Below are 15,073 nucleotides of genomic sequence, written 5' to 3' on the forward strand. Positions count from 1 at the left end.
CTTAGGAAGAGGAGGAGACTGGATGGGTCATTTGATCTGATGTCATGTTTCTATGTTTACAAGTGCTAGTAGCATTCTAGACATTTTTTTGTGCAAGGGGCAAGTATGTAAATGCAGATGTCTAGATTATAGAACTGCCCTTGTGGACTATGGGAAAGAAGCACAAGAAATAATACACAGGATTCAAGCATCTTCTTTTAATGGAAAGGGGGTCATACTCAAGCTAAAAGAAAGGAAAGGAATTTGGACTTGTATTTTGCCTTTTTTGTAGTTTTACAACCACATTCAAAGTGGTTTACATAAAGGTACTTCAATCATTTCCCCTATCTGTCCCGGTGGGCTCACACTCTATTTAATGCACCTGGGGCAGTGGAGAATTAAGTGACTTGCCCAGGGCCACAGGGAGCAGCGCAGGGTTTGAACCCACAACCCCAGGGTGCTGAGGCTGTAGCTGTAACCACTACACCACATTCTCGGGCAGACTCCTGAAATAGTAGGTGCACTGAACAATTTTCCAACAAAGGCAAATACCGAGGGTACTTAAGCAGTGGAAAGTGATGGTTCAGCCAGAGACTGAGTCCATGGAAAAAAAAAAAAAAGCAAAACAGATGGGTTACATGATGTTTACCCATTAGTATATTCTCCATTTCTACCAACTTTCTAGCAAACTGGGAAGCCAGTATGAACAGAAAGCAACACTGCCGCATAACTTATTCATAAATTTATTACAATGTAAAAGCAATCTTACACCGAGCAGCAGAAGTCTAAATTCAATCCTGCATGTGTGAATCCCAACAAATTTCAATCTCACACACAAGTCCAGACAAAGGAATCTCCACAGCTGTACACTGTCAGAGGCAGGCGATAGCTCTGTAACCCCCTCCCCCCTCAACACACACACACACACACACACACACACACACACACACACAGGAGGCTGCTGGTACAGTTCAAAACATTTATAGCTAAATAAGGAAGAAAATAAGGAACCTCAGATTTCAAGTACCAAATGCACATTTATAAAAAAACGACAAAGGAGCAAACAAAAAATGTCACACGCTGTAGAAAACTAAAGACGAGGTCTTGGAATGTGACAAAGGTTAGTGTAAAAAGACGACTATTCACGAGCTGCCTTATTGGCAAGTTACACTGCTTTGCCATTTTACTGTAATTTATCTCATGTCTCTGACAGAGTAGAGAACAGATCCAACACTCACCCATTCTATCTGAGCTATTCTTGTTAAGAGTGTGCGTTATTTAAACACATGCATATTCCAACTCAACCTGACTATATATGGACTTGTCTGGCAAGTAAAGCAAATTTTCAGGTTTAAAAAGGAGAAAAAGGGTGTGCCTTCCTAAAATAAACTTTTGGTAGCAAAGGTCAAGTACCCGGTATGTCCCACCATTTCCCTGGGGGTGACTGCACTTTTGAACTGAAGGGTTCTCTGAGTGGGATTACTGCACACAGCGCTCTGCCCCAGTCCTGCACTAGACTCATCCTCTGCCGCTATTCCAAGGTCAGCTGTTTGCAAACTAATTGTCCGCACATCATACACACGCAGGAGTATTTCCAAAGTGTCCACATCAGTAAATCCATGCGCCTCAAGAGCCTGGCATGTTCTCTGAACCTGCTCAATGCAGGGGGAGAATGAGCAGATCCGCCCACCTATTCAAAAATAAACAAACAAATTAAGGTGGGGGATGGGAAGGCAAATGATGCATTAATCACCAGAACAACAAACAGGAGTATTACAAACTTGTCTCAAAGGTTAATCTCCCAGTTCCTTCTCTTACGTCTGAGTCATTCATTTATACTATTTAATACTTCACCTTGTAAAACGCCATATATAAAAGCTGTAAATAAAATAAATCTTGCAATTAATCATGTTTCAGGAATAAAAGGTATAGTTTATTTTGATGAATTATTTGCTCCAACAGAATTGCAAGTCAATTCATGAAAAACCAGATGGTAAAGATGAGAAAACACAGACGAATCTGTAAAGCTTATATCATTCCCTCTGCAGTTAACTTTCAGGGCCTGCGGTTTCACAGTCCACCTGTTTGTTCCGAGCCAAAACAAAAATTCTGAATTCAGACACCAAATGGAATAAAGGCAAAGAACTAAAGGGTTCTTTCCATTCTGTGTCTATGCTAAAACCTCTTGGTACATCTCACCCTGAATGTAATTAAGCTGTGCAATAACATTTTACTGCTTTTTTTTCAGATTCTATTATTACTTTACCAACAAATACCAAACACCTTTGGATTACTACAAAACCCAGTGCAGACTCTACTGCTTGGATTCCTATAAGGGAGTTGGTTTATGTGTGAAGTATGGATGGATGTGGTAAGAGTGGATAGAGTAGCTGGTTTTAAGAAAGGTTTGGACAAGTTCCTGGAGGAAAAGTCCATAGTCTGTTATTGAGAAAGACATGGGGGAAGCCACTGCTTGCCCTGCATCGGTAGCATGGAATATGTTTATGTTTATTTAAGATTTGATATACCACTCCTGCATTTTACTGACCTAAGTGGTTTACAATGTATCAAACTAAAATGAAATTAGGTACTTTAGAAAAACTACCCTATTTGTCCTGAAGGCTCACAATCTAGCTACTCCTTGGGTTTTGGCCAGGTACTAGTGACCTGGATTGGCCACTGTGAAAACGGGCTACTGGGCTTGATGGACCATTGATCTGACCCAGTAAGGCTATTCTTATGTTCTTATTCAAACAGATAACAATAACTTTATTATTCTATACCGCCATAGTCAGGCGACTTCTAGGCGGTTCACATTGAAAGAAGGCTGGACAGTCAGCGAATGATAAGGAGCCTAAAAAAGAAAAGTTACATAGACAAGTTACATACTAATTTAAGTTCCATGGGTAAAGAATACATGAAAATTGGAGCTTCCAGAGCTTGAATAGCGTTTACGGGGGGTATGTTTTAGTTTAAAGGTGGTCTGTTTTAGTCAATGAATTTGTCAATTAGGGCGGTTTTTATTGCTTTTCGGAATGCATTGAAAGTCAGTTTGGGTTCATTAATGCAGTTTCGCAACCAGACTTGTTGTCTATTTGCTTGGAACATGAAGGTTCTATCCAGGAAGGATTTGTATCTGCAGCCTGAGATCTTTGGGTAGGCAAAGATGTTTTTGTTTCTGGTTGTTCGTGTGTGCTTGTGCAGAATGAAGTGAGTTTGCAAGTAGGAAGGTGCTAGTCCCCAGACTTGTTTGAAACCGATACATGCAAATTTGAATAGTATTCGTGCTTCTATTGGTAACCAGTGCAGTTTTGTATAGTAGGGGCTGATGTGGTTCACACTCGTCAGATTCAGACTTTATTTACTGGAATAATTAAGGGGGCCCCTTTTACTAAAGTTCATCATATTTTTACAGCTATCACAGCTTACATGCATTCATTTCCTGTGTTAACTGCAAAACTACTGGGGGTGTTCCAGTATTTTTCATTTCAGGTCCATGTTAACGTGGAGGTGCTAAGTGGTTCTGCACTAACTGCATGTTAGAGTATCGTAAATGAACTGCGATAAGGCCTACCTAGTTATGTCCCGCAGCAAAAAAAAAAAAATGTTATTTTAACATATGCTTTGGCGCACAGTAAAAGGCAAAAATCAGCAAAAGTGATTACCGCATTTGTGTGTTGGCTGTTACCACGCTCTAAACAAGGGCTCGACAAATCGTCTGGAGGTGGTTCCCATTGTCAGTTTGTATTTTCTTCCACTACTCTCTGCTTTTCTAGCCAAGCTTAGGTTGGAAAGAGGGAAGGGGATGGGAAAAAGAGCTGCATACTTGAAGGACATTCTCAACAGGAGTGGAGAATGCGTTTGGAAACGCCTACCTCCAATGAAAAGTTTGAAAGCCGGCTGAAAGTGGTGGATGCTATTGACATACGCTGGGCAGCAGTGTTATGGCCCCACATGGGAAGGGATTTGGTGGCTCTCCTCCCCCCCCCCCCTCATTTGAATACCAAGTGGCCCTGACTAAAAAATTAGTGAAGACCACTGTTATAGTGTAGATATTCATTCCGGAAAGGGTTTAATGTTTTCACTTCTTTGCTGGTTCTATAATCTGCCAATCAGGTTTTGTTTATGTTTTCTTCAACTTGGCTACTCTACCCATTTTGCTGGAGCCTCAGCAATCCTATGATAATATAATCACAGTAAAAGATTATTAAAGAGCCATTACTGCTCTGTGACCTATTGATTTGGTTTTCACAAAAGACATTTTTGGGGACAAACGGGGATTAAACAGCAGCCATTTTATCTAAGAAAAGAAGCAGCACTTCATTAATTACACTCATGTTACTTGAGACAACTCCTGTAATATCTTCAGTGACTGGAGATAAATTCAATTATGTTCCAGACTGCCAAGTACGATGATGTCCTATAAAAAGGAGCAACATAACACAAATTCCTCTGTCCAGTACCATTTAGCAAACTGCACTGAATTATTAGAAAATCAAAACCAATATACTTTATTCCAGAAGGAAATTGTTCTTAGAAAGTCAAAGCACATTATTTTAAAGAAAACATAGTCCCATAAAGTGCGTAGGAAATTGCACAACTGCTTATGATCTATGCAAATGCCATTTTACACTGAGCTCTTTGTTTGGGACTGAAAAGAATGCATAAAGATGCAAGTGTAACCCTAAGCCTGCGTACAAGCGATCACTAACCCTACAAGTGAACACACTCATCCATAAAGAATGTTAAACCTTAAAGAAATGGGAAATTCCAAAACAGTCAGAGAAGAAAATTAACAGACTGACAAAACCATGCACTACCAGAAGCAAAGAATCCTGCAACTTCTACGCTATTCGCTACAGCCCCAAACTATGTTTAAACTAGGCTTTGGTATTTCCTTTCATGCTTGCGATTTCCCCAAACAAATGCTGACTTCTCGTACATCACAGTACCTTAGAGGATAGAACTCAGGCAGGGTAAGAGCTGACACTGTGCTCAAATGTTCCCTTAACTGTTTTATTTTTAAAATGGCATCCAGGGAAGGATGTATCCAGGGTAACGGCTGTCAGCTTATACACAAAGGTTCAAAAATTCTTAGATCCAGCCATGATCAGATCTTTATATATACATCTTCTGTGGCAGCGCGATTTACCCTTTTCACCTTAGAGTAGGAATTCATTGTTTAGAAATGCTGAATCATGCTTTTAACATGCTATCAATCAGAAATTACCCTGAATCACAAAAAATTGCAAAATTGCCAATAAACAATATCCTGGACTCAAAGTTAAGGTAATAGAGAAAGGAGGGAATTCTCAGTTATAGGTCCAAACCATCAAAGCAGCAAAATGTTAGACTGCAAGAATATGTTAATGCCTAATATAATAGAATATTAAGTTCTGGAATGCATTGCCAGAGGATGTGGTAAGAGCGGTTAAAATAGCTGGTTTTTAAGAAAAGGTTTGGCAAGTTCCTGGAAGAAAAGTCCTTAGTCTGCCATTGAAACCGACAAGGGGGAAGCCACTGCTTGTCCTGGATCGGTAGCATGGAATGTTGCTACTATCTGGGTATTCGCTGTGATAGGGGATTAACAGAAACGCAAATACTGAAAAAAATACGAATAACTTTTTTATATGTTATTTGCTGTTTTCTATTAAAAACCATTGTGAATATGGTGAAACCACAAATAACATGGCGGGAGGCCTGGCCTGTTCCTGAAGGAGAGGCAAAACACGGTGAACAAAGTGCTGGGAATCAGTGATTTTCTCTGTAAACGCTTGGAATCAGCGATTTCTCTATGCAAGCTGATGTAATTGGGGGGGAGAGCCAGCAAGCTAAAAACCGTGAATAATCGAAACCGTGAATGCTGAAACCGTGAATACAGAGGGAGAACTGTACTTATGATCTGGATTGGACACCTTGAGGACGGAATACTGGGCTAGATGGACCATTGGTCTTGACCTAGTAGGGCTGTTCTTACGTTCTTTATCTTAGAGTCCTACCTCCACCTCCTAAGGCTGTGCTTGATTGTGTTCAAAGTGTTTGTATAATCATAAATATCCAAATGCCTCAATAACCCTCAAAAATACCAATGAAACAAAAAAAATGCCGCAATTTCTGAGTTGCTCTTTGCCTAACTAGGTTCAAGGCGACTTACAAGAGATAGGCAGCAACATGTTGAGAGTAGATCAAATAATTACAGTGAAGTTGTGGCTATTGTAGGGAATACAGCCACGTAGCCTGTGACCTTAACCACTGCCCCCATACCTATTGAAAGCCTCAAGTACATTATTCCGCTCCCTCCTCCTACAATGGATACAATCTCTACTCTTAGATGGACATTTCCCACAAGACCTCAGCAAAATCATCATAACTCCGATACTAAAAGACCCCAAAGGAACAACGGACCAACCATCCAACTACAGACCCATAGCCTCAATCCCACTGTACGTCAAGCTGATGGAAGGCCTCGTAGCCATGACCTTAACCTCATTCCTAGAAAACCACAACTTACTCCACCCCACACAGTCTGGCTTCAGAACCAGCTACAGCACTGAGACCCTACTAGGAACACAAATAGACACAGCTAGACAACATCTCTGTACAGGCAAGAAAATCCTTCTCATACAACTAGACCTCTCTGCAGCCTTCAACCCGATAGACCATGACATCCTCCTACAAACACTAGACTCCATAGGAATCTCAGACAAGGTACTTTCATGGTTTAAAGGCTTCCTACAATCCAGAACCTACAGGGTTAAAACTAATAAAGAAAAATCATAACCATGGTCCAACCCCTGTGGAGTTCCCCAGGGATCACCTCTTTCTCCCACACTATTCAATTTATACATAGCCTCCCTCAGCTCATACCTAGACAAACATGGCATAACCTCATACAGCTATGCAGATGACATCACCATTCTCCTCCCCTTCGACCACCCAGAATCCACCATGACAGGCACAATACACAGAACACTTGAAACAGTACCAACATGGATGACAGAACACAAACTAAAGCTTAACTCTGACAAAACAACATTCAACCTCCTAGAAAACAGCAAAACTCCAACCTTAACAAACCTAGTAATAAACTTGATCTCATACCCCATTCAACCCACACTAAAACTTCTTGGCATACTGATTGACAGAGGCTGTACCATGCAACCACAAATCAATAAAGTAATAAAAGCATCATTCGTGACTATGAGAAACCTAAGACAAATCCGAAAATTCTTCGGCAGGAAACAATTCCAACTTTTGGTACAATATCTTATCCTTGGACTACTGCAACATACTATACCTCTCCTGCCCAGCAACCATGATAAAGCAATTACAAACAATACAAAATACAGCCCTAAGACTCATCTACTCATTGAAAAAATATGACCACATCACAGCAGCATACCACGACTCACACTGGCTCCCAATACAAGCAAGAGTACACTTCAAATTCTACTGCCTACTATTCAAAGCTATTAATGGAGAAAGCCCAATCTACTGGAACAACCGATTAACCCAATCCACCTCAACCAGGCACAGGAGAACCCATTCTCTATTCACACACCCACCAACCAAAAATGTTAAACGAGGAAAACTATATGACAACCTAATGGCCACCAAAGCAGCTAAACTAGACAGTCAAATCACCAATCTGCTGTCTTCAATCAGACTACAAAACCTTCAAAAAAGAAACCAAAATCCTACTCTTCAAAAAAATACATAAAACCTATCTAACACGACCAGTTCCTTCCCAAACTCCACCTACCACACACTCCACCCATATCTAATCTAAAATGTTTCTAATTACCCAATATGTATCTCTTTAACTTCTCGACAATTCTTATGTAATTCTTACGACAATTCTTATGTAATGTTACAATTCTTGTAACCTCCTGACAACTCTAGTGTAATCCGCCTTGAACCGCAAGGTAATGGCGGAATAGAAATCACTAATGTAATTTAAGTTAAAGAGATGACAGCAGATATACAATATAGCAGATGAACTGACATTTGAATGATCGGTGGTATCAGATCCATGACATCTTGTTCGTCTGTCTTGCCTGTTTAGATTGTAAGCTCTTTCAAGCAGGATCTGTTTTCTTACTCTTTGTGACTCTATACAGTGCTGCGTGCATCTGGTAGCGCTATAGAAATAATTAATAGTAGTAGTAGATCCTTTTTTCCTTTATATAAAAAAAACTTTATAGACGTACTTTGCATTTTTTTTAAGTTAAGTATTTTTGGTAGGACCTGGAATAGCCTCCCAACGTCCATCAAGGCTGAACTCAACTACCTTAGATTTTGGAGGAAATTAAAGACTCATCTCTTTAGTGAAATATACACCGTTGGAAATTAACTTTGACAACGTCGATCAACATAGGTTCAGTTAGCCACGTATTACTTGACCATACTTAGTACCATGATGTAGCTCTACATTACATTACATTAAAGATTTCTATTCCGCCATTACCTTGCGGTTCAAAGGCGGATTACAAAAGAGTTATAGAAGGTGGGTTACAAAAGAAGATCTCTGGTCATTTCCAGTGAAGGTAAATAGTAGATCAGGTAGATTCGGGGAGACGGGAAGATGATGAGAAGAAGGAAGGTATTCGTGGTGTTAAGGCTTTAATGTATGCTGAAATGTATATTAATCTGCTATATTGTATATCTGCTGTCATCTCTTTAACTTACATTACATTACATTAGTGATTTCTATTCCGCCATTACCTTGCGGTTCAAAGGCGGATTACAAAAGAGTTATAGAAGGTGGGTTACAAAAGAAGATCTCTGGTCATTTCCAGTGAAGGTAAATAGTAGATCAGGTAGATTCGGGGAGACGGGAAGATGATGGGAAAAAGGAAGGTATTTGTGGTGTTAAGGCTTTAATGTATGCTGAAATGCATATTGGTAATCATTGGATGATGGTATCTTCATTGATCCAAAAATAAACCTTTATTTTTCTTATCATCTTAACATTTTTCATTGTGTATGTGCAAAAATGCTTCTTAATTTAATCTTCAGAAAAATCCTTTAAGAAAAATAAATAAAGCCTTTGGCTCAATCAATAAATATTTTCATCAATAACTTTTTTTTCCAGAAGTGAAAACATTGTGTGATTATATTAATCTATAACTAAACACCTAAAAAGCTATACAGAAAAACAGCAGAAACAAGAACCTTTGGGGATCCTATAACATTGCAACAATGTAGCCTCTAATATACTGGCAGGTAATCATCTGTAACAAAGTAGCAGACAACCAATGCATTTAACAACTCAACTGCTACAAAAAGGTAAAGCCCTTGGCTTCAATATTCAGATGGCATTTTCAGCTTATTAGATGAACTCCACACAGGAAGAGCCATGCCATGTTCTGTTCTGCTGACACTCCAATGCCAAATGATCCGACGGGACCCATTTCACCAAACGGCTTCTTCAAGGTTTGCCGTTTGCCTGTATGTTTCCTACAATATGTACGGCAACCAGGAAACATACAGGCAAACGACAAACCTTGAAGAAGCCGTTTGGCGAATCAGGACCAATCAGATCATTTGCCATTAGAGTGTCAGCAGAACAGAACATGGCATGGCTCTTCCTGTGTGGAGTTCATCTAATAAGCTGAAAATGCCATCTGAATATTGAAGCCAAGTGCTTTACCTTTTTGTAGCAGATATAAACCAGATAGAACAGGGCCAGAAGCATGAATATAGATTTAAAGATCTAAACACACAAACTATGGAAGAAAAGTGTAGTGTATAAATGGCATATGAGACAAGCCTCTTTCAATAGGAAGGAAGCTCTGGAACAAGAGTCTTAAGATGACAAGAAAGGGGATAGGGACAGATATAATGTGAGGAAATAGTTCTTTAGGGAAAGGGTTCTGGATGAACAGAACTGCCTGCAAGTGGAGGTAGTAGAGTTAAGGACGGTGTCTGAACAAGTAGAGAGGATCTTTACGGGAGAGAAAGGGACTTTAGAACTTAATTTTGGATAGACCACTGTAAAGCTTAATTGTGTATGGGCAGACTGGATGGGCCATATGGTCTTTATCTGCCATCATTGGCAAAGCGGAATTAGAAAAGGTTCAAAGAAGAGCAACCAAAATGATAAAGGGATGGAATCCCTCTCATATGAGGGAAGGCTAAAGAGGTTAAGGCTTGTCAGCTTGGAAAAGAAAAGGCTCAGGGGGGATATGATTGAGGTCTACAAAATCCTGAATGGTAAAGAACAGGTAAAAATAAATCAGTATTTTACTCTCAAAAATTACAACGAAATTACATGGAAACACCTTTAAAACAAGGAAAGAGTTTTTCACTCAAAGAATGGTCAAGCTCTGGAACTTTTTGCCAAAGGATATGGTAACAGCGGTTAGCATAACTGGGTTTAAAAAAAGGTTTGGACAAGTTCCTGGAGGACAAGTCCATAGTCTGTTATTGAGATAAGACACGGGGGAAGCCACTGCTTGCCTTGGGATCGGTAGCATGAATGTTGCTACTATTTGGGTTTCTGCCAGGTACTTGTGACCTGTATTGGCCAGCTGGTAACAATATGCTGGGCTAGATGGACCTTTACTTTGACCCAGTACGGTTATTCTTATGTTTCTAGATGTTTCAGTTCTATGAAGGGCTACATCAACAGAATACCTGACTGGGAACCCCATCTTCTCCACTTGTCCTCTTGAATACTTCTTAATGACCTTGTGCACCAAACCCTTCCTATTTGCCTTCTGCAGCCAAGGAACAGCTGTGTACTGCTTTTTTTCCCCCAAAACATTCTCCTCTCCAGTATAACTCAATTATTAGGGTGAGAGATGACTACGGTCTCCAATTGTTTCCTCCAACTCTCTCTTATTCTAATCTTTTCCCCTCTCAAACAGGAGAATGCACCATTTGGACCTCTCCAGTGGGGAACATGTAGGACACATTCTCAGATCTTATCCTTTGCTCAAATCACCACAAGTGTAAATGACAGGGCCTTCAGTTGGCAGAGCATCTAAAACTAAGTCTGGTCATTCCAGGACATTTAGAGACTCATACAAACTATGCAGAAAGGAAGCTGGGGTATTCTTGGAACCTAATAAATCCCCAACTTAGAGCGATGTTTTGAATGTGTGAATGCCACACTGGAACATACCCAGACACTATTCTGGATCCTTTCTTGGCATCCATTTGCATGAGCCCCATTGACTATCTAGAGCTGAGAAACAAAGAGAGATGATGCCTTTAAAGGCAAGGAAAGAAAATTGCAGAGAGAGGAGCCAGAAAAGGTAGGCTGAAGGTATTAGACTGTTGGAGATGTCCAAAATTCAAATCCCAAGCACTGCAGGAATTCAATGGTCAAATGCTACCCTGCAATAAACATAAATCGTGTTGGACTTCTGTGACTTATTTCTTGTTCCAAAAAATTTGACATCTACTGCTATCATTTTCCATATGAAAATTTCAAATGCATGAATGTATAATATTCGTCAGTTGCTGTAAATACCTTATTTTTCTGATATGTACTGTATTTTTCACTCCATAAGATGCACTTTTTCCACCCCCCAAAAGGGGGTAGAAATAAGGGTGCATCTTATGAAGCGAATACCCAACCCCAACCCATTACCTTACTTAACTCCTCCGGCGATCCTGCCTTTCCCTTCCCTCCGGCTGACTCCCGAACTAGCTGCCATCAGTAGAACGGCTTGGCGGGACAGTACTGGGCGTGGCACAATTGGTGTCGGGTAGCGTCAGTGTTTGAGTGCTGAGTCGGGGGGGGGGGCGGAGTAGAGGCGGCGGTGAGGAGCAGCGGTAAGGGGTTGCTGTCGGTCCACTGTGGGTGTGCATGTGGGCCTGTGTGGAGACCGGAGTGGCGCTGCAGAGCCTCCTTGGCTGTGCAGCTGCCGGGGTGGGAAGATTCATGCTGTGCGGATGGGAGTGACACAGAGCCACTGCTGGCTGTGCCGCTGCTGGTGGTTGTTCGATGATTCTCTGCACCCCCACCCCTTGCAGCGGGTGATGTGCTGCCCATTCACGTTGGCCCAGCGTGATTGGGAGAACAGCATGGATTCCTTGCTGCTGCTGGGCTGAACCGGAGTGTCTGTGTGGCCTTTCCAGCTGTCATGTGGAGTTGCTCTGTGGGCTGTTTATTCAACAAGACTTTCAGGTTCATTTTCTGTGTTGCGAGGGGGGGGGGGTTGAGGGTACAAAAAGGCACTGTGGATCTTTGGGGTGTTTATGACCTGGTAGCACAATGGTCCAGTGGGGTAAAACAGCAGTTAGCATTGAGACACTGACTGCTCAACTGTGGGACTGGTATGATGTGCAGAAGGTCTAGGCTTGGGTATTGTGCAGTGGGAAGGAGTGTGAGCTGGTTTGGGGTAGGATTGTTCTTGAATTGGAGGGTGACAGTGGTGTGTGTTTGTTGGTGGGCTTGGGATGTAAAAGGGGTATAATATGGGTTCATACTAAACTACCATAAGGGGGGGGGGGCCTGCCTACCTGCCTGTCACTAGGCCTGCCTGCCCTGTCCCAGCCTACCACTATACCACCAGAGGGGGGACAGGGTATAGAGCCCAGCAGTGAGGGAGACAGGATGCAGAGCCTGGCAAGGAGTGTGGGTGGGGGGGGGGGGGGTAGGGGGTTGGGTGCAGAGCCTGGCAGGAAGAATTTGGTTCAGAATGTTTTTTCTTGTTTTCCTCCTCTAAATCTAGGGTGCGTCTTATGGTCAGGTGCATCTTATGGAGCGAAAAATACGGTATCTCTGCAGAACAATTATGAGTTTGTGTCAATACTTCTTAAATCCAGAAATTTTTTTGCATATAAACTCAAGGACTATTTTAATATAGATTTCAAAAAGTTCAATTTTGTACATTTCAGAGTGCACTGTAGTAGGTAAACTCATCTGATTTCATTTGGTTTTAGCTTTCAGGTGATCTCTTTGCTAAAAATCAAGGTCATGCATATCCCGGTCTTACATCGGAACAGCATGAGTCAGCAGACACAGCAAATGGTGAAATACAGATGTGGGAACAGAAAGCACAAAACTATTAAGGCAGGACAATGTGTTTTTGCTGGACCATGAACTGTAAAGTCAACTGAAGGATGCAGCTCAGATGTATAAAGCAGACTGAATGTACACAGACAGAACATCTGATTAACAAGAAATAAGAGCCTTCTAGCTACAGAGTACAGTCATAATTTCCTCTTAGTATAAAGAACCACTAGCATACCAACTCGTAAAAGTGAACAAGATAAATTTCAAAAAAGACTATATAAGCGTGAAAAGGGCACTAAACAGAACATGACAATCCTATCTTTATATTCTTAATTACAAAAAATTATGGTTTAAAATGTAAATATTTATATTAAGCTTATTTCTGTTAAGTAAATCACTTCCTTAAACCAAGAGTGAGATACTGCACATGCATTTGCCATTTATTACATTACATTACTGATTTCTATTCTGCCTCAACCTTGCAGTTCTGGGTGGATTACAAAAGAGACATCTGGACATTTCCAGAAGAGTTACAAGAAGAAGAACATTTCCAGAGGAGTTACAAGAAGAATGGTGTAGTATAGTTTAGGGAATGGGATACGGCAAGGAGGATTGGGCTATTCCAGTGGATATACAATTCGAGATGCTGTATAAATAGGATATAGTACAGTTTCAGTATATATGCAGTTAGGGAAGCAGTTGACAAGCTTGGGCTTTGAGGGGAAGGGTAACTGGTGAAGAAGGGAGGATGGGGGAGTCACACTGAGGGGAATCCAGGTTGGAGTTATGACATCTGTATAAATTTTTTGAATAGATGGGTTTTGATTTCTTTGCGAAAAGATTTGAAATCGCTTGTTGTCATCAGCAGGTTGGAGATGGCATGGTTTTCCTGTCTTGTTTAATAAGTAGGTTTCTCTTAGAGCTGGTCAATAGCGGTCTCTCCCTTCCCATGCATGCAATATAGCTTAGAACAGGATGAATGGCATGCATCAGCCCATCTAATTTGTTTCAACACCAACCTATGGCTTCAGAACCACATGTTTCCCTATCATGGGTCTATTACAAAGTTGACTTTGTTGTGGAATAAAGGTGAATAAAACTGAACTCGGATTTGGGTCCTTGCTAATGGACTTGCTGGATAATCAAGTTCAGGGACTACAGAAACATCAAAACATGATGACAAAGGCCACCAGTTGTATCCAGTCTGCCCAATTTCCTTATTAACAATACCGAAAGAGAAATACATAGGAGTTCCTATAAGAAATGCATACAGTATCAGACATTTCTATGAAATTTTGACTTTTGTGAATATACACTCTACTACAAGGTATTTTTTGTCTTTCCTATCCACATTCGGGATAGTTTCCCACTGAGACAATTTAACAAACTCAGAGGAATTGAGAAATCTATATTTGGGGCAGCCCCAGCATGATGGCCGAATGTTCTCAGATTAATCAGGAGAAAAAGCCATACAATGTTTGCTGTGAAATGCAGTTCCCTCACACCAGCCCTTAAAATCAGCTAAAGCTAGGCTCTCAGATTAGATAATTCTAGAGGGAGTGGTATCACACAGTGCAGGCAGGGAAGAAGGACTGGCTTTCTGCCCAGATAACATCAGGAAGCAACTAAGAGGATGTCTTTAACCCTTAGCTGCACGAAACAGACTGACATCTTTTGAAGTCTTGATGCATTACTTACCCCTTAGGTTCAGCAAACTGATTACTTTATAGAGGTCATTCACTAATAAATCTGTAGTCCCTGTGGCCAATGTACAGCTTAGTTATATGAATTGACAAGTACACTACTGTTCATCCCCTAGCACTGATTAAGTCACACAGGCATAAGAGGATGTGTGTGAATGGATTGTTGTTCTTGGGATATAAAAGTGTAACTCTGGAAGAGAGGAGCTGCAACCAGGAATTACACAATAATTCGTATGTCCGTGTGTACGGATGTCATTAAAAGCATGCACTATGCATTTGATAAAGACAGCCCCCGGTATTTGCACAGTGTGCTCTTTCTTGATAAATGTAATGCGTGCTATGCACATACTATTAAGAAAGAGTGCACACTATGGTAGATACCTCGCTATATGTAGAGAGTGTGCTTTCTTTAAGGAGAGCA

General features: G+C 40.9%; 1 protein-coding gene across 3 annotated transcripts in view; it reads right to left on the reverse strand.

The window, feature by feature from the left end:
- Positions 1-706: 706 nt before the first annotated feature.
- The window catches only part of TRMT61A (tRNA methyltransferase 61A), a 60,338-nt gene continuing 45,971 nt past the window's right edge, over positions 707-15,073 (reverse strand). For all 3 annotated transcript variants that reach the window (XM_033951601.1, XM_033951600.1, XM_033951602.1), the window contains exon 4: positions 707-1,669. In XM_033951601.1, the coding sequence (XP_033807492.1) occupies positions 1,359-1,669 (311 nt within the window). In that variant the 3' untranslated portion in view covers positions 707-1,358. The remainder of the gene's footprint in view (positions 1,670-15,073) is intronic.

This window comes from Geotrypetes seraphini, chromosome 7 (genome assembly GCF_902459505.1).
Source record: "Geotrypetes seraphini chromosome 7, aGeoSer1.1, whole genome shotgun sequence".
NCBI classification, from domain to species: domain Eukaryota; kingdom Metazoa; phylum Chordata; class Amphibia; order Gymnophiona; family Dermophiidae; genus Geotrypetes; species Geotrypetes seraphini.